Genomic DNA, 27,610 nt, shown 5'->3' with positions numbered 1-27,610 from the left:
AAAGTGGCAGCAGATATCCTAGGCCCTGTTACCCGAGCGAAGACAAGCGGTGCAAAATACATACTCGTGTTGACGGACTATTTCACAAAATACGTGGTTTGCGTTCCCTTAGAAAGAACTACGTTCGAAGATGTTGCTAGAGCAATTGTGGAGAAATGGATTTTGGCGTTTGGAGCACCTGATTGCCTACACACCGACCATGGATCAAACTTCTGCAGCGAACTGCTACTAGAAGTGTGCAAAATTTTTGGAATAGAGAAGACAAGAACATCTCCATATCATCCGCAGGGAAATGGTATGGTAAAACGTCACAACAGAGTTTTTGCGGATGTTATTTCCAAATATTGCGCAAACAATCCAAGTAGCTGGCATCAAATGGTTACCTATCTCAACTTCGTCTATAATACGACCTTACACAAAACAACAGGACAGACTCCATTCTCCCTTGTGGACAAGAGTGCAAATACCCGATTGACCTGCTACTCCCGAAAGCACCTGATCACGAAATTGCCAAATAAGAATTCGCAAGATGGCTCAACGAGCAATTCAGAGAAGCACATATGAATGCCAGAGAGACACTTGGTTACAAGCAAGAAAGACAGAAAGATATGTATCAGAAAAACGTTTTTGGAGAGGAACTGATGCCGGGAGAGAGAGTCTGGCTTTTTGCACCCCACAAAGCGAAATAAAAAAAAATTCTTCCTTCCATGGGACGGACCGTACAACATCATTGAGAAGACGTCAGAGGTCAATTACAAAATTTCAAAGGATGCGAATGCAAAGAAATGGCATATAGTCCACCACAATCGATTGAAGCCTGTGAAGGAGGAAGAAGAGTTACCCAGAAAGGAAACGAGATCATCACATCAGGAGAAATGGCCCAGCCGCCAAAATACAAATGACCAGGAAGTTCACAGTGAAGTAAACAATCAAACTTTCACTCCAGAAGTTATATCAAAACGACGGAATTGACGACAAATAAAAAAAATAATATATATATATATATACATATATATATATATATATATATATATATATATATATATATATATATATATATATGTTTTTTTTTAAAAAGGGAACTTGATTAAGTTTCTCTATATAGCATTGCCTAAAAAAATCAAAATATGAGCCGAAATTTTTTTTAACGATTGGGACGATCGTAAAACATATTTAAATAGCACCAAATTAAAACAAAACTATCTTGCAAGTTAATGTAACACCGGTATTATGAAAAGAAGTAATTAGCTCGAATAAATTTCAGGGAATTTGAGGGAATTATTGTAGAATGTAGCACTCTTTCTAATACAGAAAAAATGCTGTCTAGGTTTAGCGCAGTAATTAACCATAATGATGTTTAGATGTACAACTTTGTGATATTTATATTGATACTTGCGGTACGACAGCAAACAGCGGAGAGTGCACGAACTACTGCGCATGTTCTCTTCGAACCTCAAACTCCAGTTTCATTGGCGGACTCATATCTGACTGTGGATATCGCAGTCCCACTTCCAAAGCTGTTGGACGTGGATCTCCGATCAATTTATAAATTCTCTTCAATACTTCAGCAATTGGAACAAAAAACGTGGGAGAGCTCCGAGTTTTGAAACAACCCAGTAATAAGCTCACTATTACAGCACCACTTTGGCGGTATAATCTCATCTATTCAGACAGAATACGAAAGAGCAGAGAAAGAGAGGACAAAGCTGTTCAAAGAAGTAGCATCGTTTGTAGACCAGACTATCACTCTTCAGCGAAAAAGACAATCACCACTTCTGTTTGCAATGGGAGCTGCGACGGCGATAACCTTGGAACCCTTACTGGAAAAAGCAGGCTGCAGACTACTCTCAATTTTTGGTCTGTGCGAAAGATCCAAGCGAAAGATGGATCAACTGGAAGGACGATTGCACTATTTGGAATCAAGAATGGTTCACCTGCACAACGAAGAAAAAGAGTCTATTCAGGTCATGGCCAGCAGTAATTTGAAGCTTCATGAGGACACACAAAAAGTGCTAAACTATTCAAAGGATAACTTTGAGATTCTGCTAACAAACCTGGAGGTGCTTCAAAAAACAATGGAAAAAAAACAACAAGCCCAAGCGTGTGATCATCGAAAGTCTGACGTTTTTATGTATGACTTTCGTACCCAAAGTGCAATTAACAACGTATCATGGACTCTCAATGCTATGCACACCGAGTTGCAAGTACAAACACTATATTTGACGGAACAGAGAAACATGTTTATTACAAGCATTGGAGTGCTATCCAAGGGAATACTGCCAGCCGCACTAGTATCTTACGAGGATTTACGGAAAATAATTACAACTCTGAAGCTGGGAGATAAAAAGTGTTCAACTCCATACGACCACTCAAGTTTACTTTACAGCCTGCCCTTAGTGCGAAATGTTTTTTCCAATCCACACGGACTGTCAATCACAATGGAGTTGCCAGTATACAGTGGTGAACCAATTCACGATGCCTACGAAGCAATCCCGCTGCCACAACCAATCAAGAACAGAACAACGGCCGCAACTCTAAAATTAGAAGGGAGCTATTTGATCGTATCAAGGCGAGAAGAGAGCTATGCCGAAGTGAGGAGTGAGGAATATCTGTCTTGTTGGGGGACAAAATTGCTGAGACTTTGCATTAAGCCAGTAGCGTCAGTGAGCGCGCAAGATCAACTCTGCTTGACTTCACTCCTATACAATCACGAGGTGGCTGCTTTGAAGACTTGCACACGAGAAGTAACTGAATTGCCAATTTTACCGACAGCAATCTACCTTGGGAACTCTATGTACCTCCTCACCGCGGCAGACGATCAACAATTTCTATATAACATAACGTACAGTGGGGGCAGAAAGTTTTCAAACCGTGTACCAGCCTTTAAAAGTTGCCTAGTGCATCCCCCCTGCAATGGAAAAATTGTTCACCTGAAGAATGGACTGGTCATGTTGCCCGATTCAGCGTATTGTCTTCAACACAGTGGACTAATAACAATAATCACAACTCCCGAACTACTGGATACCGCTTTAGACATCCCGAGCATTCCAGAGGTCACTCCTACAGAAGAGAGCCGGAACTTGATCTTGCATAAGATCAGATCGGCACTCAAGGATGTCCCTACGCTTGATGTCACGCCTGAATTCGTCAGTGAGATGGTAGGCAAAATCTATCAACAATTCTTTGAGGAAAACAACTTCAAATCCTTTCGCCATGGGTCAACACTGCATACATTTAAAGAGCTGGCTGGTATGCTTGGTTTCTCATTATGGTGTCTTGCATTTGTCTTTTTGGCTGTCTGGACAGCGAAGAAGTGTTACAAGTCCAAAAACACTACAAAACATATTCATAATTTGTCCAACGATGATCAACGAGATATCGGAACTGACATGCAGTTTGAAGAGAGACTAAACTTAGTTGAGAGAATGCGAAATGAGGAGACAAACGCTGATTAAAGAAAAAAAACTGTCGTACCAAAATATGGTGATGGTGCTTTATATACTTTTACTCTAATTTCACTGTATTGTACTATTCAGGAGAATAGTTTAGTCCAGATGGGTGGGATGTAAGAATGGAAAGTTAAACTTAAGCATTTTTCGGAAAAGAACCAAATTAATACTGACCTTGAATTATTCCCAACACAAAAGCGAATTCTAAATTTGAAACTGTACAAAGATAATAATGGTAAAGAAATTTAAACTGATGAGAATGGTTGAACAAGTAAATATTGACTCTGATAAAGATTATATTATGGATCGAACACCAAAATTCTCACCGACGTAATATTGGATTATAAACCCAAATTAGGGGCCTAAGTTATCAAAGTCATGAATAACCTTCTGAAAACTTTTCCCCCAAAAAGGTATTTTTCACACAAAGATTCGGAACATTTGGTAAAAATAGGACTAAACTATCATAACCAAACATAGATAAGCAGTATATATACGGCTCAATTTTAGCCAATTTTTGTAACAAAATCGGTCTGAAAATAGTTATATTGTCGTGATAATCGAAATTGCGGAGTGAGTTAACAGATCTCTGTCGTGGTACTGAACTTGTAATAATTGTTTGAAACTAGTATACCCTGGTAACTATACTTTTCGTTAAATTAACTTAGCAAATTTCCAACTACTTTCTCTTTTTGGACCTTTTTCTTATAAATTAGTAGAACTTAAACTGGTATCTAGTAGATATTTGTTAAACACTTTGATACGTGGCACTCATAGGCATTTGTAACTAGTTGTTCTGAACGAACCATAGCCTTGTAATAATTAAGACTGGTTAAAACTTAATCGTTTCTTTCGGTTTTCTGCTAATCAACAGCCTAATTGTACAACTTTAAAAACTTCACAGTACATCTCTAAGGATCTGAAATCAAACTCAATCTAGCTTCAATTTATTGGATTTAAATTAGTTTGGTGACTAGTAAAGTAGCGACCAACCAATCAACAATTAGGTTAAGTTAGGTTAACGAACTGGAGGACAGCACCGAGTCCAGGACAACATCAAGACGATTGATTTCTGAGAATGTTAATCGGCCAAGCTCCTTCCAGGAGACCGCATAGTGAAGCCACTCTGAGGGTAGGCCTGCCTGCTCGTAGAAGACTTGGCAAGTTACGTTAACCCATGTAGTATGGAATGGTGAACCAAGTAGAGAATTGAAACGGTCTGCAGTAACCTGAAGTACCTGATGGGCAATGTCTTAACGTTCTATCAAGTTGGTTAATACTCGTCTGGTTGGGTTGTGGAGTGAACACCGACGAGCTCTTCACGTCATCTACTATTTTGTTTTAAGTATATTGGTTGATCAATTAATTAGAAAGTGAATTGAGGACCTGGTATAATTCTCAATCTTAGAGTCACCAATTTATTTCATTTGGTAAAATATTCCTTAGAGCTAAAATATTATATAACACAGAAAGGCATTACCAACATATTTTAATATCTTTATTTTTATTGGCAATTGACTACAGTTCTGTAGCGCCTGAAAATACTTTCTTTAGGGCTTCAACTGAGGGCTTGGTATAACCCTTCAGTCTAGTTAAGAGTAGTAGGTTTTGTGAAGTTACTATCCAGTCCAGTAGTTTTCTCTAAGATAGATTCTAGGAACATTTGTGGAATTGTGAATAGGGTAAAACCTCCACCCTAAATATTCAGATTCTATAAAAATTAGGGTTAAACAAAAATTCAAAGTTAATAATCGTTACATACCAGTAAACAACCAATGTGGCTATTGAAATAGGTTCAAACTTTGTCAATATACTCTTAGAAGTGTGAAAGTTTTTATTCATAAGAGAAACAGTTTCCTTTGACGAATACTGGGAAGCCCTGCAGCATTGGGAAACGCTTGAATATCTTCCCAAAGAAACCCAAAAATGCTTCTGGAAAAAGAAAATTTTCAGTTATGAACTTTTTTGTAGAGTCCAAAGACACTGAAAATTCCTCCGCCAATCCAAGTGTGACATATGTTGGCTTGCTAGATCCCAGTTCCAGAACTGTATCACAATTTCATCTGTTACTTTACAATCAATTACAATTCAAAGACTTTGAATTTTATTTGCGCGCTATCTTTTTTACAACTCGAAAAAAATTATTGATTTTTAGAGGTTTTTAAGACTCGAGGTGGAGTATTGGTATTCTGAATTTTTTTGTAGAAATTTTTTTCTTTACTTGTTTTTGACTTTTTTCGAACATTTACCTCTCTTTCTATAAGTTGGTTTCTGTTTTCAAACTGGATTTTATCAGTAGCTTAGGTTGTCAATTAGGAACTGTTGGTTGCACTCAACGTGTAAAGGTGATTTGGGTCTTTTCCGTTTGTGCCCCCCCAGCTTAGTGAGTGCATATTATTTGAACCCCCAGACGCACATGCAATATTTTTCACATAATAATTTACTATATAATGGCTTTTACTCTGTAACTAGGGGAGCATAACGGACTGGGGGCACAAACAGAAAAGATCAGGTGAATTTGAGAATTTTTCATCTCAATTCCTACCCCCACCTATATACAACTAATCAAATTTCAATCAAAGGGGTTGTTTTCACCTATAAAAATGTTTGTTGTGAATTTTTGTTTGGTATTTCTTAGGGTTAGTTAAAAGGTTTATCTCACGACTATTCGACTAGTTTCCGGTATTATACAGCAGGCTATGTTTATAAGATCTGTCGATGCTTTTTTTGATTTTTGAAGTCAAACAGAAGTAATGATTTTGGTCACGCCGAAACTGGAAGTGGAGCGAGAAGCGAGTGGTTTTGCGGAGTGATTTTTTCACTCTAATTTTTAAAGCAGACTGAGAAAATGGTGTTCGAACAAAAATTCGTTTTACTGCTTGTAAATTTTTGCTGACATGGGGCAATGTAAATTCGATTATTCACTGTTTTTTATTTCTTTTGATAATGGTTTCCCAATCCATTCATGGTCTATTCTATATCCAGTTTTTTTGTTTAGTAAAAAAAACTTCACAACACTTTTTTTGAAAAAAATCAATACTTAAAAAAAGCATCTGGAAGCGGATTAGCTCTGAAAAGTACAATAGTTTTCTTCAACTAGACAGGAATTTAATACAAGAGCTTAATTTATCATTTTGTTTCTTAGTTGAAGTTTATTTCTCATGAATCCTCAAAACCTTGTCTAATAAAATTTTGCAAAATATTTTGAAAACTCAGAATTTTCCTTAGGGTTTTGGCAACACCGATTTCAAATACTAAGATTCTGCAATGAAAAAGACTTGTGATTTTTACAATATTTGTCATAGCAAAACTCGATTGTTATGTTTTGGGGATAAAAATTTTAACTTTTAATGCAGTTGCAGCTGTTTATTAAAACTTGTACTCAATTTCAATATATATAGAGTTCAACTTATATTTATGGTATAAATAATCTTTTAACTGTTTTTATAATAATCATATGAATAATAATTTTGGTACCCGGCTTCGATTTTTTAGAAAAAATTTAATGATAGCAAAAACATTCTCGCAGGAAAAACTGAATCACGAGCCAGAGCCCTTAGCAGTGAAATTGAGCCATTTGTTCCATTTTACATCTTTAGTTCCACAAAACATGTTTTAATACTTCTAAAAAGAGCCTACAGTGCGGGATACGCTGACAAAGGAAAAATTATATCATTTTATATTTTCTATTATACAATATATTTTTTTAATTATACTTTTAAACACATTATAATTGGTATTATACTTTACAACGCCTCTGTCTCAAAATTCCTCGAATTAGTGCGATAACAATTAAAATCTATTGCCAGGTGTTCTGGCTCGTAATGTACTATGATGAAAGAATTTTACTCAAAAGTCGGTTATTTTTCTAGATCTTGCAGAGACTCTACTTTGACCATGCAGAACCTTGCAAAATCTTGCAAAAGATAGTTGTCGGCTTTGGTAGGCTAATTAAAATTTTCATATAGGAATATAATTCTTCAGGTTATTAACGGATGTAGGGAATTATAGGGAAATTTTCCTATAGGGAATAAAGGGATGCCTTCTGGTTCTTGTCCACCAGGGCAAACTCCGCCTAGGTACTCCATGAAAGACCCATGTGCCTTCTGGTAACTGTGACCATCAACCGCATACCCTGTCCCCATTTTGTCAGCTTCCTTCATCAGTTTTTTCGAATTCCTGAACGACAGATGCTCACACCGTCCTGTGAACAGTAATTTTTAAAAGAAATTTTATACAACTGTCAGAAATCGAGCTAAAGACGCTAAAAAAATTTAAATTTATGAACATTTTGCCGGTCTTCAGTTAAAATCAAACAAAAAATTAGCATTTTTTAGCACATTTTAACGGGCAATTATAAAGATCTTGAACTGAAAATTCATAATGTCGACGACATCGCACGACAAATTTTTCGTAACAGATATCTGTCGAGTGCGGTCTATTCATAGACCTAGTTTTGGCCGATGAGGGTCGTCTCAGAAGCCGAGTGCTTTCCTCGACTAGGGTTAAAATTGTAGCGCATTTCGCCCATATTTTTCAGAGAACTCGTCTTCTAAATAATAAGTAGTATTATTAGTATTAATAACAGCTTCACATTCTTTCGCCTAAAAACACCAACTGCGGTGAATTTCAAATACACAGACCACATCTAATCAGACCCATTGCACTCGCACTTCGGGAAAGCTTAAACCAAAAATACAGAGAAGCAAAAGTCTTCAAGCGCTGGTTTTCGGTTTCAAACTTGGTGGGTGTCAGAAATTGAACAAAAAATTTTTTGTTCTATTTCTGACACCTATTTTCCACTGTAGATTCAGACGCTTCTTATAAATAACTGTCAACTTTCATCTATGGTGCCTTCGAACTTAAGCAATGGCATGCAAAAACTTCAATTTTAAAAATTCTGTAAGTCATTTATTGCACAAAAACACATTCGATTGTGAATTGACATAATTTAATTTTCTGCTGGAGACCTCGGTTTTTGTGAAATGCATATATTACAACGACACTGAAAATCTCGTGCGTGTCTAAATATATTCTCTGATCAGAGTACATTTTAGTCTGGAAGCTCTGATCAGAGGTCAGTTCGCTCTGAAAGGTCTGATCATAGTCTGTTTATATACTACTCTGGAAAATGGTCTGGGTACTGTCTGATCTTCGTCTGGAAAGTCTTATCAGAGGTCATTTTGTCGAGAAAGTCTGATCAGATGTCATGTTGGTCTGGAAAGTCTGATCAGAGGTCATTTCAATCTGGATGGTCTGCCCATAGCTCAATTTGCGTCTGGACCTCAACGTGGGAACTTTTGTAGATTTATTTACGTAAACCTAAAGTCTATCTTAAGAAGATAAAGTCAGGCGAAGCTGATTAAAGGTGCCAAGTTTATGAATCAGAATTGAGCAGGATTCAGCTTAGAAAATCAATAACTTGTTGATACGCTCTGATTTAGATAATAGTTATTATCTGTATGTACGTGATGCTGAATTTTCTCATCTTTTAATTGCTTTTTTTGGTTAGGATACCTTCGGAGACGGAATCAATGCCCAAAAATTTTGCACGAGTGAATCATAATAATTCGGCTCTAGAACCCTTACTATAAATCAGGTTTTTGGGATAAGTTTGATATCTTATTTATTATCCTTGATATCGATTTTATAAAATAGCAATTTGGGACATTCCTCATCTCCCAAAACCAAACCTGTTTTTTCTGCCTGTTTTTCCAAAACCTGTTTTTTCCAAAACCAATCTGTTTTTTCCAAAACCAAACCTGATAAAAACTGTTTTTTCCTGCCTGCGGAGGTCCAGTTTACTACGAGTCAAAAGTTTATATAATCAGTATTTTTGGAAATCACTAAAATAATTTGCTGAAAAAAATTTTAAAAAAACACATTTTTGTTGACTGCCAAAAACTGTCTTTTGCGGAGTTCTTTTTTACCAATTAATTTACTGTCTCAGACAGTGATGATTTTGACCTACACTTGTAATGTACTTTCCAAACTAACGCAGGAGGTTTTCGGCCATGATACAGACAATCGGACTCAACAGATCAAAACTGGGGGACGGAGAAATTTGGCATAGTGGCTGGTTGTCGGAGCACAAAAAGATCAACAGAAGGCCCACGAAGTGCAGGATGATGCAAATTAAAAAAAAGTTTGCAGAAATCAACAATGCGAAAAAATTCTAAATGCAACACTTTCAGATGAATTGTTACTGTGGTAGATATTATTGCACTTGACTTGAATTTGGTTTCAAAGTTTTGTAGCTTTTACAAGACTTATCCCAGATTTCTGAGACCACGGGAGTTCAACAGGATAAAACAGGGAGCAGGAACACAGCATCAGAGTTTGAGAATATGAGGCTTCTTCATCAGAAAACCGGAACTATTGAAAATGTTAAAGACACAAAAACAAGGACAAAGAGACCGTGTTCGCTGCAATGATCCTCAATAATCTGCCAAAAAGATAAAAAGAACTCTGGTTTTTGGTTTCAAACTTGGTGGGTGTCAGAAATTGAACAAAAAATTTTTTGTTCTATTTCTGACACCTATTTTCCACTGTAGATTCAGACGCTTCTTATAAATAACTGTCAACTTTCATCTATGGTGCCTTCGAACTTAAGCAATGGCATGCAAAAACTTCAATTTTAAAATTTCTGTAAGTCATTTATTGCACAAAAACACATTCGATTGTGAATAGACATAATTTAATTTTCTGCTGGAGACCTCGGTTTTTGTGAAATGCATATATTACAACGACACTGAAAATCTCGTGCGTGTCTAAATATATTCTCTGATCAGAGTACATTTTAGTCTGGAAGCTCTGATCAGAGGTCAGTTCGCTCTGAAAGGTCTGATCATAGTCTGTTTATATACTACTCTGGAAAATGGTCTGGGTACTGTCTGATCTTGGTCTGGAAAGTCTTATCAGAGGTCATTTTGTCGAGAAAGTCTGATCAGATGTCATGTTGGTCTGGAAAGTCTGATCAGAGGTCATTTCAATCTGGATGGTCTGCCCATAGCTCAATTTGCGTCTGGACCTCAACGTGGGAACTTTTGTAGATTTATTTACGTAAACCTAAAGTCTATCTTAAGAAGATAAAGTCAGGCGAAGCTGATTAAAGGTGCCAAGTTTATGAATCAGAATTGAGCAGGATTCAGCTTAGAAAATCAATAACTTGTTGATACGCTCTGATTTAGATAATAGTTATTATCTGTATGTACGTGATGCTGAATTTTCTCATCTTTTAATTGCTTTTTTTGGTTAGGATACCTTCGGAGACGGAATCAATGCCCAAAAATTTTGCACGAGTGAATCATAATAATTCGGCTCTAGAACCCTTACTATAAATCAGGTTTTTGGGATAAGTTTGATATCTTATTTATTATCCTTGATATCGATTTTATAAAATAGCAATTTGGGACATTCCTCATCTCCCAAAACCAAACCTGTTTTTTCTGCCTGTTTTTCCAAAACCTGTTTTTTCCAAAACCAATCTGTTTTTTCCAAAACCAAACCTGATAAAAACTGTTTTTTCCTGCCTGCGGAGGTCCAGTTTACTACGAGTCAAAAGTTTATATAATCAGTATTTTTGGAAATCACTAAAATAATTTGCTGAAAAAAATTTTGAAAAAACACATTTTTGTTGACTGCCAAAAACTGTCTTTTGCGGAGTTCTTTTTTACCAATTAATTTACTGTCTCAGACAGTGATGATTTTGACCTACACTTGTAATGTACTTTCCAAACTAACGCAGGAGGTTTTCGGCCATGATACAGACAATCGGACTCAACAGATCAAAACTGGGGGACGGAGAAATTTGGCATAGTGGCTGGTTGTCGGAGCACAAAAAGATCAACAGAAGGCCCACGAAGTGCAGGATGATGCAAATTAAAAAAAAGTTTGCAGAAATCAACAATGCGAAAAAATTCTAAATGCAACACTTTCAGATGAATTGTTACTGTGGTAGATATTATTGCACTTGACTTGAATTTGGTTTCAAAGTTTTGTAGCTTTTACAAGACTTATCCCAGATTTCTGAGACCACGGGAGTTCAACAGGATAAAACAGGGAGCAGGAACACAGCATCAGAGTTTGAGAATATGAGGCTTCTTCATCAGAAAACCGGAACTATTGAAAATGTTAAAGACACAAAAACAAGGACAAAGAGACCGTGTTCGCTGCAATGATCCTCAATAATCTGCCAAAAAGATAAAAAGAACTCTGGTTTTTGGTTTCAAACTTGGTGGGTGTCAGAAATTGAACAAAAAATTTTTTGTTCTATTTCTGACACCTATTTTCCACTGTAGATTCAGACGCTTCTTATAAATAACTGTCAACTTTCATCTATGGTGCCTTCGAACTTAAGCAATGGCATGCAAAAACTTCAATTTTAAAATTTCTGTAAGTCATTTATTGCACAAAAACACATTCGATTGTGAATAGACATAATTTAATTTTCTGCTGGAGACCTCGGTTTTTGTGAAATGCATATATTACAACGACACTGAAAATCTCGTGCGTGTCTAAATATATTCTCTGATCAGAGTACATTTTAGTCTGGAAGCTCTGATCAGAGGTCAGTTCGCTCTGAAAGGTCTGATCATAGTCTGTTTATATATTACTCTGGAAAATGGTCTGGGTACTGTCTGATCTCGGTCTGGAAAGTCTTATCAGAGGTCATTTTGTCGAGAAAGTCTGATCAGATGTCATGTTGGTCTGGAAAGTCTGATCAGAGGTCATTTCAATCTGGATAGTCTGCCCATAGCTCAATTTGCGTCTGGACCTCAACGTGGGAACTTTTGTAGATTTATTTACGTAAACCTAAAGTCTATCTTAAGAAGATAAAGTCAGGCGAAGCTGATTAAAGGTGCCAAGTTTATGAATCAGAATTGAGCAGGATTCAGCTTAGAAAATCAATAACTTGTTGATACGCTCTGATTTAGATAATAATTATTATCTGTATGTACGTGATGCTGAATTTTCTCATCTTTTAATTGCTTTTTTGGTTAGGATACCTTCGGAGACGGAATCAATGCCCAAAAATTTTGCACGAGTGAATCATAATAATTCAGCTCTAGAACCCTTACTATAAATCAGGGTTTTGGGATAAGTTTGATATCTTATTTATTATCCTTGATATCGATTTTATAAAATAGCAATTTGGGACATTCCTCATCTCCCAAAACCAAACCTGTTTTTTCTGCCTGTTTTTCCAAAACCTGTTTTTTCCAAAACCAACCTGTTTTTTCCAAAATCAAACCTGATAAAAACTGTTTTTTCCTGCCTGCGGAGGTCCAGTTTACTACGAGTCAAAAGTTTATTTAATCAGTATTTTTGGAAATCACTAAAATAATTTGCTGAAAAAAATTAAAAAAAAACACATTTTTGTTGACTGCCAAAAACTGTCTTTTGCGGAGTTCTTTTTTACCAATTAATTTACTGTCTCAGACAGTGATGATTTTGACCTACACTTGTAATGTATTTTCCAAACTAACGCAGGAGGATGCAGGATGATGCAAATTAAAAAAAGTTTGCAGAAATCAACAATGCGAAAAAATTCTAAATGCAACACTTTCAGATGAGTTGTTACTCTGGTAGATATTATTGCACTTGACTTGAATTTGGTTTCAAAGTTTTGTAGCTTTTACAAGACTTATCCCAGATTTCTGAGACCACGGGAGTTCAACAGGATAAAACAGGGAGCAGGAACACAGCATCAGAGTTTGAGAATATGAGGCTTCTTCATCAGAAAACCGGAACTATTGAAAATGTTAAAGACACAAAAACAAGGACACAGAGACCGTGTTCGTTGCAATGATCCTCAATAATCTGCCAAAAAGATAAAAAGAACATTGTAATACGGTAAAATTTCAACTTTGCATTGAGTTAATAGAGATGAAGAAAAGTTTGAAGGACTTCCATTATAAAGAAAAAGGACTTCCATTATAGAACAAAACGGACAAAGAGGAGCTGAATGATTCAGTGTCAGTAGCATGGCGTCACGAGTGAGTAATGTTATGTGTGGGTGAAATCCTTGGATATTTCGCGACATTACGACGCAGAGGTATACCCCAAAATTTCCGCCTTGGTAAAATTGGCTCGAAAATTAGATACATACAATGAACGAAATTAGGAGACATCCTTTGTATCCTACTTTTCGCAAAAAGATTCCGCCAATTTTGCGAAGTAAAAGAACATTCGGAACGAAAAGTAGGTTAAAAGTCTTGTAGCACGTTTCCGCTCAATTTAGGTATCTATTATTCGCGCGCATTTTGAGCATGCAATAAGCACTTTAATAAAGATTTAATTTAAGCTTTCAAAGCTTTAAATTGTTTTAAATACATGCAACCACAAAAGCTGATTTTTTTTCCGAAAAATCCCTGGACATCAAAGGTTTTGTATATCAATGTGGTACTGGCCGATTTAAACAAGTAGTAATAAATATTACTAATAAGTAGTAAAAAGTTGAAACAAAGTACAATAAGTAGTAATAAATTAGTAATAAAGCACTACTAGTTGTAATACGTTAGGCTTAATTAAATAAGTTGTAATTAAGTTCGGCTTAATTGTGGATTATATGCCAAATCGAGCTACATTGCGTGCGAAAAATCGATACATAAATGGAGCAGATGCGTGATACAAGCAGTGCGAAAAATAGGTTATAAAGTTTGTACTTGTATTTCGCGGCTAGGATTAGGACACGTTTGCGAACACGAGTTGCTAATTTCCCTTCCATTTTGCCGGTTTCTGATAAAGTAGCTGGTTTCCGCAATATTGTTCCATTTTCAATGTATTAACATAGTAAAAACGAACACGAGATACACGCATCGGGCATATCTGCCCGTGACGATTTAAGTATACCACTGCATCGTAATAGAGAGCTACAAAAAGAAGGAGAGATGTACATAGATTTATACAACGGGGATACAGAAGTCAGTCTCTTTATAGACAAAAATACCTTCCATGTACACAATATGGCCCTGTTCTAAACGGTTAACTGTTTTCCTTGCGTTCTCTCCTAATAAGGAAAACTAGGGATCCTAATTTTTTGTGTAAATTTGAGATAAGGTTGTATGAGGTTCAGATACTCTTACCAAAGGCAGACATAACATTATTTATTTTGTTGTTTAAAATTAAATAAAGTGCAAGTGTTGTTTACCTGGATGAAATCGGATACAGAACTTTTACATGTTTTAATAAAAATCTGTATTAAACTCATCGAAGTCCAAAACAGGGGATTCTGGCTACTTGTAAGTCTCAAAAATGATGTGAATGTTGCTTCTTTTTTGTGGACTAATCAAAGTTTAGTAATGATTGGTTTCCTCCGAATCGCTATTCAATTAATATTTTGTAGACTAAAAGATGTTTCCTACAATATTTTTTTGTCTAATAAAAGCACAAAAGCGCTATTGGAACCTGGTTATTGTGCAAAGAGTAGATATGATTTCCTTGCGATCGTAGAAAGAAGTTTTTGATTTCGTGGTATCCACATTTTGGACAGATAATAGTTTTTTATACGCAAGTTAATCAATCAGGGTGACCAGACTTTCTGTTAGTGTTGCACCACACTAATCTTTGTCAAAAATCATACTGAAGTTTCTAAGAGCGTTGATATGGCCGTACAAATTCCCAACTTCCGTATAGGGCCATATTTAAAAAAGGTTCAGTAAACAATAAATAACCAAACAAATTTGGTCAAAATAAAAACAAAATTTTGAGGGCGTTTCAAAATAAGTTGTGTTGTTTCCCTTTACTGTTTTTGAACAGTGAGGGCCGTTTGCCGAAATACGTTATTCGAGCACAGTTGGAGCATTGTGAAGACCTTAAATTTTCTGAAAACATACATCGAGGAGAATTAACATGCATAGTGAAACTTAAAAATTGTCTGCAGTTTCTCAATTGGAGTTGAAAGCACTCTGTTCAACAAAATTTTCATATTTCTGGATCACATCTAGAAAAAATCTAGCAACCTTTAACTTAAGTTGGAAACTTTAGTTGGGGAATTTTGAAACGTTTTTTCCCCGTTTGCTAAAATCGATTTTGTAACTTTTGACATCTTGGAAATTGATTTAACAGATAAAAGCAGTGTATAAGTATACTTAAAGAGATTAGCATGATATTTTCAGTCCTTTTTGAGAAAGCAGACTTATATAAACACCCGCTATTGCCTTTTGTTACAATACCGCAAATGAGAATTGTACCGATAAAAAATAAACAAATTTGTCTCGGCACTTGAACACTACTTTCGTTTTTGAAAACAATTTGTAGGAAAAACTGAAGTCTACTTTTCGCACTGATACCCAGGATCAAGCATGCTTTAATAAACAGAAATTGGACACAACAGAGGTTGAAGCGCAATATTTTTATGTAGGCCAACTCACGGGTCAAAGATTGTCTATAGTCTGATAATTAAAGAGCTAAATTTTACTCATTAACCAATTAACGATATGATTTTTCCATAAAAACTTACGAATGTTAGTGCGAAGCTAACTGGCTTGCCTCAAAAACAAAGAGCTTGTTGCTGAGCTGAGCTAGAGTTATCTGTCAACTGAGCAGCAATGATGAATTTCTATTACAATTATCACAGAATAACGAGTTTAATTTTGAAACTGTCGAAAAAACAAGTTTATCGTTGAGCATATATTTTGAAGCATACTAAGCCGGTTCAAATACTGTCTTAAGTTTTTACTGGCATTCCATAGTTGAATCTTTTATGTTGTCTGGTACTGTCTAGCCTTGTTTGCAACTAAAATACAAGAAGTAAATACAAGAAGTAAGCAGAATTAAACTCGGCTCACTTATTCCATCAAAAGCTGTAACGGAAATGGGGTTTGAATTTCCACAGCAGATTTTGAGTTCTTCGCCAAAACAATGGTGGCTCTGAAAAAATGCAGAATAAGCAAATCCTTTTTTGGTCTACATAAAAAGAAAATTAGAAGCAGAAGAAATCTTGTTCAGCTTTTAATTAATTTGATCTTGTCTTTTCTTTCTATGACGTTTGATTCGCTCCTATATTTGTGCGCTCCTGGTTCACCCTTTTGCAAATCAGATCTAAATAATCTGATGCTAGTAAGCTTGGAATCGTCATGCAGTTTTTTTTGCGTTGTACCGTCGCAGTTTTGTTGAACAATTTCGTATTGCTCTTTTTTCTGTTGCATGCATGTTTGATATAGCTACTTGAGATTATTTAAGCCAATAAGCGTTTGTGTATAAGAATACTGGCCAAAATGAGGACTTGTGCAGTAAACGTTGGTTTTCGTTCTCAGTACTAAAGCTACTAAACAGCCACAATTGGAATATCGGTTTGTTATCTCATGTCACGATATTTTTTCACTGTTCATTCCGTCTGAGGAGTGGCTTCAGCATCATTTCCAAAAGAATGATGGGTTTCGCTTTCCCGATTTTTATTCTTTCAATGAATAGATTTAAATTGCTTGGCCTTTTTTTCGAAAAGATTTGGAAAAGCGTTTCCTTTTTTGATGAGTTGTTTTGATTTTAGTGTTCCGCACTAACTGAGAAGATAGACCAGTGATGCCGGAAATTGGATCGTGTATTTACTAGATCATGCTATGTCTTATGATGTCAAATCAGCAGTTAGTAGAGAAATTCCAGCGACAATATCTTATTTGCCTGAGCCATGAGCTGGAAAATGTATCGGAGCCACTATTTTGGCCGTAAGTTCGCCGGTTGTTTTGAAACAATTGCTACCGTTTGCTCATTTTAAACTTTATTTTATTTTACAAAATCAATGAGCTGTGCTATCATATTGTTACTGATTTCGGTCTTTCTAGTTTGTTAATTTTTTAAATAGTCCCAGTCTCCAAACCTCATCGAATGTTTTTTCCATGTAAACAAAAAGTTTGCAACAATTTTCACCAAAAGTCAGCTTCACCTAAATGTCGAGCCGATTCGGTAAAAAGCATAAAGGTACACTTCTATGCATGTTGTGCCTATTTTCTCATCGTTGACAGTTTTTAAGATTGTTTAAGATTTTAGCAACAAATATTTACAGATGTTTGGAATGCAATAAGGGAGATTGTTTGGCTTGATCTCGATCTTTCGGCGGTTCCAGAATCATTGTAATTTGTGATTCTTTTAAAGGATATGGAGCGTGATATTTCTTGACAGAACTTTACCTAATCAGACAAATAAAAGCTTTATTGTATTCTGGTAAAGTTTTATTAACTTTGATCAATTTTTTTTTGGGCCCATGGTAAGCGTTTATGGTGTTGTTGAAGAGATTATTGAACATTTGACTCTTAATATAGCTATTTTTTGCGTATTTCCTTCTGAATCAATTCTCAATCATTGCAATCTTCTTCTCTTGTTTAGTTTAAAGAAGTATTGATTTAACTCATCCGTTTCAGTCTTAAGTATTGTCTTGACAGGCTGCAAAAAATTAAAGAAATGAGCAATAGTGAAAACCAGCAACATTTTAAATAAGAGTTTAAATTGCGGATTTTTTTTAAAATGAGCTGAAGTCTGATCATGGTTGATTATGTCTCCATTTTTTCATTATTAATAAGCACCTCAAGTCGGGTAAATTCTTCATATAGCCTACTAGTTGATTGAATATCAATTGCAATATAGAGCATTATAGGGGGTATAAAATATCAATAATGGAGGATGGGTAACAAACTATAACTGGAAGGGGGAAGTGGTCCCAAAGTTATAGCTCATAGAAGAGAGTTCAGGCGAGGGCAACAGCAGTTCCGGCTGTAATATTGGCATTGTTATGTATCATTATGACATTATGAATGCAACATCCTACCGATGATATTGGCAATGAAGGATATTTCGTATAATTTGGCGCTCCAATGTTCACACTCTTCTCTTTCTTGATTCAGACCATCTTCAGTTAACTTCATCTTCATTGTGACGTCAGACACACTTGATAAATTCATAGGTGTACGCTCACTTTTGAAACCTATTAACCATGACAAAAAGTCAATTTCTCACCTTACAACTCAAATATATAGTTTTTTTTATCTCCCCTTAATCTTCTTGACCGCAGTTTTTCCCAAATGAAAAATGCATCGTAGAGAGTGAGTTTTTCGCAATATTTTTGAATCTATTTGAGCAATCTTTTGCTCATTAAACGAAAAAAAAACTTTTTTCCCTTCTAAGTTGATTTTTGAGTCTTTGGGACGTGATAATTGTTCATTAGCATGCTTTAAGCAAAGCCTTTAAGTAACTGTTTCAGTGTGGTTATTATCTCCGCCTTTTCTCTCTACTTAATTACAAAAAAGTAGTTGAACCCCAGAACCGTTATATACCTTTTCTCAATGAACCATAAAAAAACGATATGCACATCAAAAATTTCTCAAGGGTTAATCTGGGAAACAATTATTGTTGTGCTAAATTCGATCAAAAGAGATGAAAAATTTAAGATAAAAAGTCTGCATATCGATAGCCTTCTCAAAATTCAAAAAAAATAATACTGTAATAAAAAAAGAACATTGTTAATTTCCTCTGGTACACATAAGAATAAAAAGCGAATGGTAAAAGAGGCAATGTAAAGTTAAGAATATAACATTATGTAAAATTATAAAATCATTGAATTACTTAACTAAAATGTGACATTACATTAGTAAAAAATAGCCTAAGTTGCGATTATAAAAAGTTCTCACAATTTACTATGAATATTTAAAAAAAAATTAAAATCTAATGCTCTCAATGTAATCTTTCATATCAGTTACTTTTGGGTGCTTCAAAAATTCTTTCCAAAAATATTCTTTCAGTTCTTTTTTTAAGGAAGCTTTCGATGTTGTTTTCAGTCTAATATTAGAAAGCAGACTATTATAAATTGGAATGGCTTGTGCAATAAAAGAATCAGTTAAAAACTTTCTTTCTTATATCGAACGTTATTTTTTTGACCTGTCATGTTTTTATTCTCATGGTAGAGAGAGGTTCAATATTATATGCTGGGAGATCGTTGCTGAGTAAGCGAAAAAATATTTTGAGCAATGATATTTCAAGAGAAAAGAGACTGGTATTATTTTGTTGCGAAGTTTGAGATCTGTGGACCGATCGTATTTTCTCCTATTGAAAATGGTTTTTATTCCCCAATTCAATTGTTTTTCTAAAGTTGTGAGTAATGACTTTTGCAACCTTATCAAAATTAAAGCGGTATAATGTAGATGACTTATTACTGTTGCATTAAGCAATAAAATCTTCGTTTTCTCTGGTAAACTTTTACTTAGGGTATTCAAGACTTTTATTCCACACGCCATTCTCTGAAGAATCCTTTTCACTTCCCCATCAAATTTTAGTTTGCTATCAATAAGTACGCCAAGATACTTCACACTATTTGATTCTGCTATTATTTTGTTGTCCATATTCATTACAGTATTTGTTAACCTCTTCCTGGTGCTGAACACAATATATTCTGTTTTTTGTTTGTTCACCACTAACTGGGTCTTTGCAATTAATCAATAATTTTGAGATGTTATTTTCAAGTTTTGTTTTTGACGATATTTTATCAGTGTCTGATGTAAAAAGAAAAGTGTCGTCTGCATACTGGACGAACATGCAATCCTTTTCTACAATCTTTGCTAAATTGTTGACGTAAAGGTTAAATAAAAGAGGTCCTAAATTAGTACCTTGTGGAACTCCTTTTTCAAATTTATCCAATCTGATTCAATTCCATTTAGGACAACTCTTTGAGATATTTCACTCAAATAATTCTCTAGTAAATTGGTAGTATGTCCGTCAAAACCTATATTTTCAAGTCTCCGTAACATTATTTTGTGGTTTATAGAATCAAAAGCCTTTGAAAGATCTAAAAACGCTCCTGTAACATTTTTTCTCTTGTTGAGTTCTAATCTTTTTTGTTCTGTCGATTTCAGGATAGCATCAATTTTTGAAATTTTTTTTCTGTAACAAAATTGACTAATAGACATTAATTGCTCATTTTCTAAGAAACTTGTGATCTGCGAACTGAATGCCTTTTCAAAACTTTTTGTCAGAGCAGAAGTGACAGAAATAGGTCTATAAATGAGTGGGTCTTCGTGATTTCCTTTTTTGAAGAGTGGAGTTACACAAGCTTTTTCAAGATCTTCTGGAAATTTTCCTTCTGTAATGATCTGATTAATGAGATAACATAGTTGTTCTGCTACAACTGCTTCATTGCCCAAGCTGGTATTTTTGAAGGACCGAGTGGTTTACTTGTATTCAATGAATCTATGAGCACATTTGTTTCCTTGGTTGTTATATATCGGAACGTGAAACACTTTCTCGGAGCAGTAGTTTTAGGAGGAATGTTGTTTGTTTGTTGCAAGCCAATGAACTCTCCTAGAGTAGAAAATCTGTAATTTAGAAGATTTGCAAATTCTAAAGGCTTTGTTTCTTATTACCAAAACTGTTCAATAAATATTGAATTCTTGTTTTAGTCTTTTCTTTATTATGAAGATCTTGGATGAAGTTCTATTTGGCTTTTTCACTGTTTAACTACATAAAACTTGAGAGAAGTTGTTTTTCTTTCTGATGAATTAAATCGTTTTTAGTTTTGTCATTGCTAGTTCTTGGATACTGTTTTTTTTGTTTTCTCCATAGCCATTTTTGTTGAAGCTAAAACTTTGGTTGGTCCTTTCTAATGTAACTGGTTTTAATTGGAGCATATAATGCTAATGCTCTTTCAATAATTTTTTCAGATTCTAATAACATCATATCTCCCATTACTGCACCGTAAAAGTGTCTCCAGTCTGATTTTTCAATAAATTTTTGGAACGCTATGGCCGAATAGTTTTTTTTGTCAAAAAATTTTTTCTATGTTGTTTTTGATTTTAGCATCACAGATTTAAGAACTGTGATTGTTGCAAATTAATCGGTTTTTTAAAATTGTATTCGCTACTATGCTTGTTTAGTAATCGTCTGTTATGATGTGATCGGTAAGAGTTGACGAAGAGTAAGTCTTTTTTGTAGCTGTATCAATATTCGATGGTTTAAGATTATATGTAGAAATTACAGATTGTAGCAGACTTCTGTCGCGTTTTGCAAAATAGTTTAAGTTGTAGTCTCTAACAAGTATGACAGACTTTCCTTCAGCCATAGCAAGATAAATTCCCAGGATCAGTTTCACCAAAAACCTCTTTACAAGTTTTTTTTCGGGACAGTATGATAAATTTAGTAAGCTTTTCTTTTTTTGTATGCTCAACTCAACCCATAAACTTTCAAAACTTGTACCCGGACAGCAGTTGAGATCATCGTGGAGAAGAGGTTTTAAACATTTTGGAATGTACCTTATAATACCACCACCCTTTGCTTTTGTTGTTTGGATGCGATCTTTTCGAAAACAGCAGAAAATTTTGCTTATCTACTTGCCAAAACTCTTCCGGATGATTTTGTGACAACCATGTTTCACTAAATGCATATATGCAGTCGTAACCAATGTACTGAATGAGTTCTTTCAATAGCAGAAGTTGTCTTGCTAAACTTCTGTCGTTTTGATGTCGAATTTTAATTCTGGAATCAAATAATTCTAACTCTTTCATCATATGTGCGTATGGCAAAATTGGTCCCGGGTTTATTTCGATATCGCCGCTTTTTAGTAGAAGGTACCATACAACAAACAAGAAAAAACAAGATTGAATTTGGATGTTAAGGCATATTGTTTGCTGTTACAGCTTCCTTTGAATAAAGGTATTCGAGATGCATAAGGAAAATTCCAAAAATTTTTCTGTAATACTATCTGAGGACGTGAGTAGTACGAATAGTATGACTAGGAGTCGAATGCCTGCCATTTCACAGGCCCTACTCACATAGCTTTTTGAGAATAATGCAATGATTGTAAACGAACAAGATTACAAGAGGTTAAAAGAAAATGACTTAAAACTTGTGTTTTCTTGTGTAATATAATCGCGCAGTTTTCCATTGAGTTCAAAAATTTTGCTGTTTGTTCGTTTTTTGGCAATTGTTTTAAGGGAGGCACTTCCACCAATAGCAGTGTTTCGGAGCTGAGCTTTTCCTTTATTGCAGAGACAAGATCTTCGTAATCTGAGAATATGTTTTCTTAATGATCACCTTTTTGTTTTAGAATAGCATTTTCCCCATCCTGTAAAGTAACAGTTTTCATCTTTTGTGATTGTAATCGTGTAATAAAAGCAGATTATTCTTTGCCGTCGAGCCTGGGTACGCCTGTATACTGCACCCCCGAGGAAATGTCCGATCTCTTGCCAGGTGTTTGATGATACTACTACCAAATAAAAAATATTCTGTTTTCTCCTCGATCTTTAATGTTTCAAACTTTCCAATAAAAACTTCATTTTTTGCACTCGTGTTAGTTGGGGTTATTATAGATGAAGTAATTGTTACCTGTGTCAATTTTTTAAGGAATTCACTCACGGTTACCACATGCTCGGCGATGAGACTGTCCTTCTCTTCTAATTTTTGATAAAGTTGGCAATAAATTTTATAATGATCTGCTTTTGAAAAACTATTAAACTTTTCTGCAGTCATCATCATGATTGGAATATTTTACGGGAGGAAATTTACAGGAACAATTTACCATTCTTGATATTTACAATTAGAACTTTGTTGCAGAATCTGTTGCTTGAAAAGAACTATTGTGCTAACGTTTAAAACTAGCAATGCAGGAGAAAGTGCTTCAAACGTTTAAAAATTGAAGGTCAAGAAGCAACTGTACAGAGTGAAAGAATTGTGTATAGTGAGAATGCAAGAACTGTGTGAAACAACAAATACCTTACGATTGATAATGACCGATTGATAAGATTTTCAGATAATGACCTCGCAAGCAATAAAGGTCAACTTTAGAGAGAGTAGCAATCAACGTCCAAAATAGGTGGACCACAGGAACTGCCTAGAACCAAATGAACGAGAAAAAAGAGATTCGATCGCCAAGTAACTACAGATTGATTGCTGGCTATATAGGTTCTGATAACATGGCTAACAAACTTAATTTGTGATAATAAAACTCTCCCAAAGCAAACTGTCATCTTAAGATTTTTAAATTATGACAAAAGTGCATTGTTGATGTGTTTTGAAACCAAACAAGGAGGCTCGGTAATATGCGTTCCCGCATCAAGTTCAGACCCCGCTCATCCACATTTTTGGCATAAATGTCTACCAAATAAGAACAGATAGAAAACCCCAAAAATGCAAATGCTTTTCAAAAAAAATGTGTTTGAACAAAGATCGCTTCAAATGCAAATAACTCAGTGGCGCAAAAATTCCGCATTACATTGATGAGATCAGCCATTATCAAGAAAGCAAGTCAAGACGAACAACGAAATCAATCAACAAAAACAACAAACATCAATTACATCCAAAACTTTATGTCCATTAAAAAAATTTTTACAGAAGTTCAAAATAGCGTCGGATAAAACTGAAACTAAACAAAATAACTTGCACTTTACTAGAAAAGATATGGTAGTACTCAATAAAAAGGCTCGGTAGCCTTTAGACAAAAAAGAACAAAAAAACAGCGAAAATAAAAAAAATGCTTTACTTCTAAACACAATTAATTTCCATGTAAGGAAAACCATTGAATGGCAATTAGAAACATCCAATAAATTTATGATTACATAAGCTTCTATAGTAGGGCCTTAAGACGTGAAAAAAATAACGAACAGAAACAACAAAAAAATTCTATTGAAACTTGCAAGGAAACGCTGTCGAAGCCTTTAAACCACATTTTGCCCCCCAAAATATGTTCACTCAAGCCTTGCGCGATCGCTAAAGTGTCATATAGCGGGTTCTAATTAGTGAAAATAGGTAACAAGTATAACAAAAAAAAAAGAAAAAGGCAAAATTAATTAGCACTTTTGTTTTTTTTTGAAAAACAATTATTTTCAAATTCATGAAAGCTATTAGCTACAAAACGGAGTAATGAAATAAGTTCGTCTATTTGTCCAAGAGAAGCGCTTGATACGTGTAATTTTCCAGAATCTTTTGAAGTCTAGAAAAAGAACCTTAAATATAGACAAAAATCGAAAATCAGTTCACATTTGGTGCGAAAAATCCCTGTCGGAGCCAGTAAATTCAAAACGAATTCTTTTAAGAAGAATAGATTTTGTTCACTTGAACCTGATCTTAACAACAATGATGTCACATTAGACCTGTAATTAACATGACTAGGTATCACATAGACAAAAGGAACAAAAAACAGCAAAGATAAAAAACTGATAATTATTAAAAACAATTAATTCAAAGGACAACCATTCGATGACAATTGAAATCATCCAATATGTTATGATCACAGGCGCCTCTACAGGAGTGCCTTAAGACCTGTCATTAATGGTTTTTGGTTACACAAAGAACAACAAATAGAGACAGCCAAAAAATTCAATTGAAATTTGCAAGAAAACGCTGTCGCAGACGTAAAGTCATTTTTGGCTCTCAAAAATATATTCAATTGTGCCTTCCTCAGATATCAAGAACGTGTCATAGGCCTTCTCATTAATGAGAAGAGGTGAAAAGCAGACCAAAAAGAAGAAAAAGGGCAAAAATTATTGAAACTTTTTTTTTCGAAAACAGTTATTTTCAAAGTCATGAAAGCCACTAGCTGCAAAATGAAAAAATAATTAGGTTCGTCTGTTCGTCCAAAGAAAGCGCTTGAGACCTGTAGAAACTCAAAACATGTCCTACGTCTACAAGGGAGTGTAAAATATATAGAGAAAAGAAAAAGTAGTTTACTTGTTGTGCGAAGAACCCGTGTCGAAACCAGTAAAGTCATGATGATTTCGTTAAAAAAAGTTAGATTTTGTGACTTTCAATTAACGAGACTAGGAAAAAAAGACAAAAAAGCTCAGTTAAACAACGTTAACAGCGTTTTTTTTATTTTTGAAAACATTTTTTTCAAAGTTGTGAAAGCCATCAGCTATCTACTCAAATCAGAATACAGCTTCATTTATTCCTTCATAAAAAGCCAATGATTACTGTGATTATCCAATTATTTCATACAACTACAAAGACAAAAAAACGACAGCTAAAGACAATTGTAAAAAATTCAATTGAAAAAGGGATCTCGAAGCCGTTTAAATCATAGTCTATGCCTTTCAAGACTTTTATATGCTCAATTGTGCCTTATTTTGAGCGCCAATAATTTAATTTGTGATTTAATAATTTAATTTGTAATTTAATTTAATCTGTCAATAATGTGATAATGTGACAAAACGAGAAAAAAACGTGAAAAAGTGGCCAATACCTAAAAACCAAAAAACAATTTTGAAATTTAGTAGTATCAAAGCCAAAAAACCATAACATAACGCATAAGAGATTCTAGACTACTCTCAATGGAATTGGAAGTAAGACTAGCTCCCTTTGTAGTTTACAAAGATCGTGTTTGCTGTTTTTGGGGTGTGTAATTCCGGCAAATTCAATAAAAATGGACTAATGAAGTATACTTCGGACAATTGTTAATGAAAAAGGTTAATCATTGTTAATCATTTTCAATGATTTTTGAAAAACGTAACCGAAATTTGAACCAGAAAAATTAAATCAAAATAGTCAAAACGCTTTTATTGTCTCTAAGAACAAAATAAACAGTACTATTGTTAACAATTTTCACAAATTATTGCAAAATTGACGAAATTTTAGGCAAAATTCCGGAAAATGTGTAAAAAAAAGGGAAATTCGTCTATTATTTACAAAACTTCAAACCTCGTTAATTCCCTGTAAAATACGAAATTAAAAAAAGCTTCTTAATTCCATATTCCACGCTGGAGGGGGTTTTTAATGATACCACTCACAACGCTGATGATGGAATTATCCATCGGTCAAAATTGACTGCACAAAAAAACCCATTTGAGTATATAGTTCCTCCCCCGTCAAGAGGGTCGGAACCAAAAGATATATATATATATATATATATATATATATATATATATATATATATATATATATAAAATATGTACATATATATATATATATACATATGAAATTTTGCTGTAAAAAATCTTGAAAATATTTTAACTCCAAAAACTCTTTTATACATAGAAAGCTGTAAGTTTATAACGATTTATTTTTTTATGCACATGTTATGATAAGTTTTGATCCTTTTTATGCTAATATGAGCTAAAATGTCCAATTACTCTGCTTCTATATGTCCAATTACTCTGTTTCTATATGTCCAATTACTCTGTTTCAATATGTCCAATTACTCTGTTTCTATATGTCCAATTACTCTGTTTCTATATGTCCAATTACTCTGTTTCTATATGTACAAAAACTCTGTTTCTATATGTCCAATTACTCTGCTTCTATATGTCCAATTACTCTGTTTCTATATGTCCAATTACTCTGTTTCAATATGTCCAATTACTCTGTTTCGATATGTCCAATTACTCTGTTTCTATATGTCCAATTACTCTGTTTCTATATGTACAAATACTCTGTTTCTATATGTCCAATTACTCTGTTTCAATATGTCCAATTACTCTGTTTCGATATGTCCAATTACTCTGTTTCTATATGTCCAATTACTCTGTTTCTATATGTACAAATACTCTGTTTCTATATGTCCAATTACTTTGTTACTATATGTCCAATTACTCTGTTTCTATATGTCCATTTACTCTGTTTCTGTATGTCCAATTACTCTGTTTCTATATGTCCAATTACTTTGTTTCTAAATGTCCAATTACTCTGTTTATCTATGTACAAATACTCTATTTCAATATGTCCAATTACTCTGTTTCTATATGTTCAATTACTCTGTTTCTATATGTCCAATTACTCTGTTTCTATATGTCCAATTACTCTGTTTCTATATGTCCAATTAATCTGTTTCTATATGTATATATATATATATATATATATATATATATATATATATATATATATATATATATATATCTATATATATACATATGAAATTTTGCTGTAAATAATCTTGAAAATATTTGTGCTTCAAAAACATGGAAACTTTTATACATGGAAAGCTGTAAATTTATAAACATTTATTTTTTTTATATGCACATGTTATGATAAGTTTTGATCCTTTTTTATGCTAAAACGAGCTAAAATGTCCAATAACTCTGCTTCTTTATGTCCAATTGCTCTGTTTCTATATGTCCAATTACTCTGTTTCTATATGTCCAATTAATCTGTTTCTATATGTCCAATTACTCTGTTTCTATATGTCCAATTACTCTGTTTCTATATTTCCAATTACTCTGTTTCTATAAGTCCAATTACTCTGTTTCTATATG

The 27,610-nt window shown here is 34.3% G+C and overlaps 1 protein-coding gene across 4 annotated transcripts in view; it reads right to left on the bottom strand.

Annotated features, from left to right (window-relative positions):
- Positions 1-5,246: 5,246 nt before the first annotated feature.
- The window catches only part of LOC142349441 (uncharacterized), a 191,354-nt gene continuing 168,990 nt past the window's right edge, over positions 5,247-27,610 (bottom strand). For 3 of the 4 annotated variants that reach the window (XM_075400989.1, XM_075400991.1, XM_075400990.1), the window contains exons 6-8: positions 18,214-18,369; positions 7,492-7,653; positions 5,247-5,495 (exon numbers count right to left, since the gene is read on the bottom strand). In XM_075400989.1, coding sequence (XP_075257104.1) covers positions 5,284-5,495; positions 7,492-7,653; positions 18,214-18,369 — 530 coding nt within the window. In that variant the 3' untranslated portion in view covers positions 5,247-5,283. The remainder of the gene's footprint in view (positions 5,496-7,491; positions 7,654-18,213; positions 18,370-27,610) is intronic. The other variant, XM_075400992.1, reaches the window with a different exon arrangement.

The sequence above is a fragment of the Convolutriloba macropyga genome, chromosome 11 (genome assembly GCF_964194025.1).
Source record: "Convolutriloba macropyga chromosome 11, txConMacr16.3, whole genome shotgun sequence".
Lineage (NCBI taxonomy): Eukaryota > Metazoa > Xenacoelomorpha > Acoela > Convolutidae > Convolutriloba > Convolutriloba macropyga.
The sequence above is the reverse complement of the archived record's forward strand: the minus strand, read 5'-3'. Positions and strand labels throughout refer to the sequence as shown.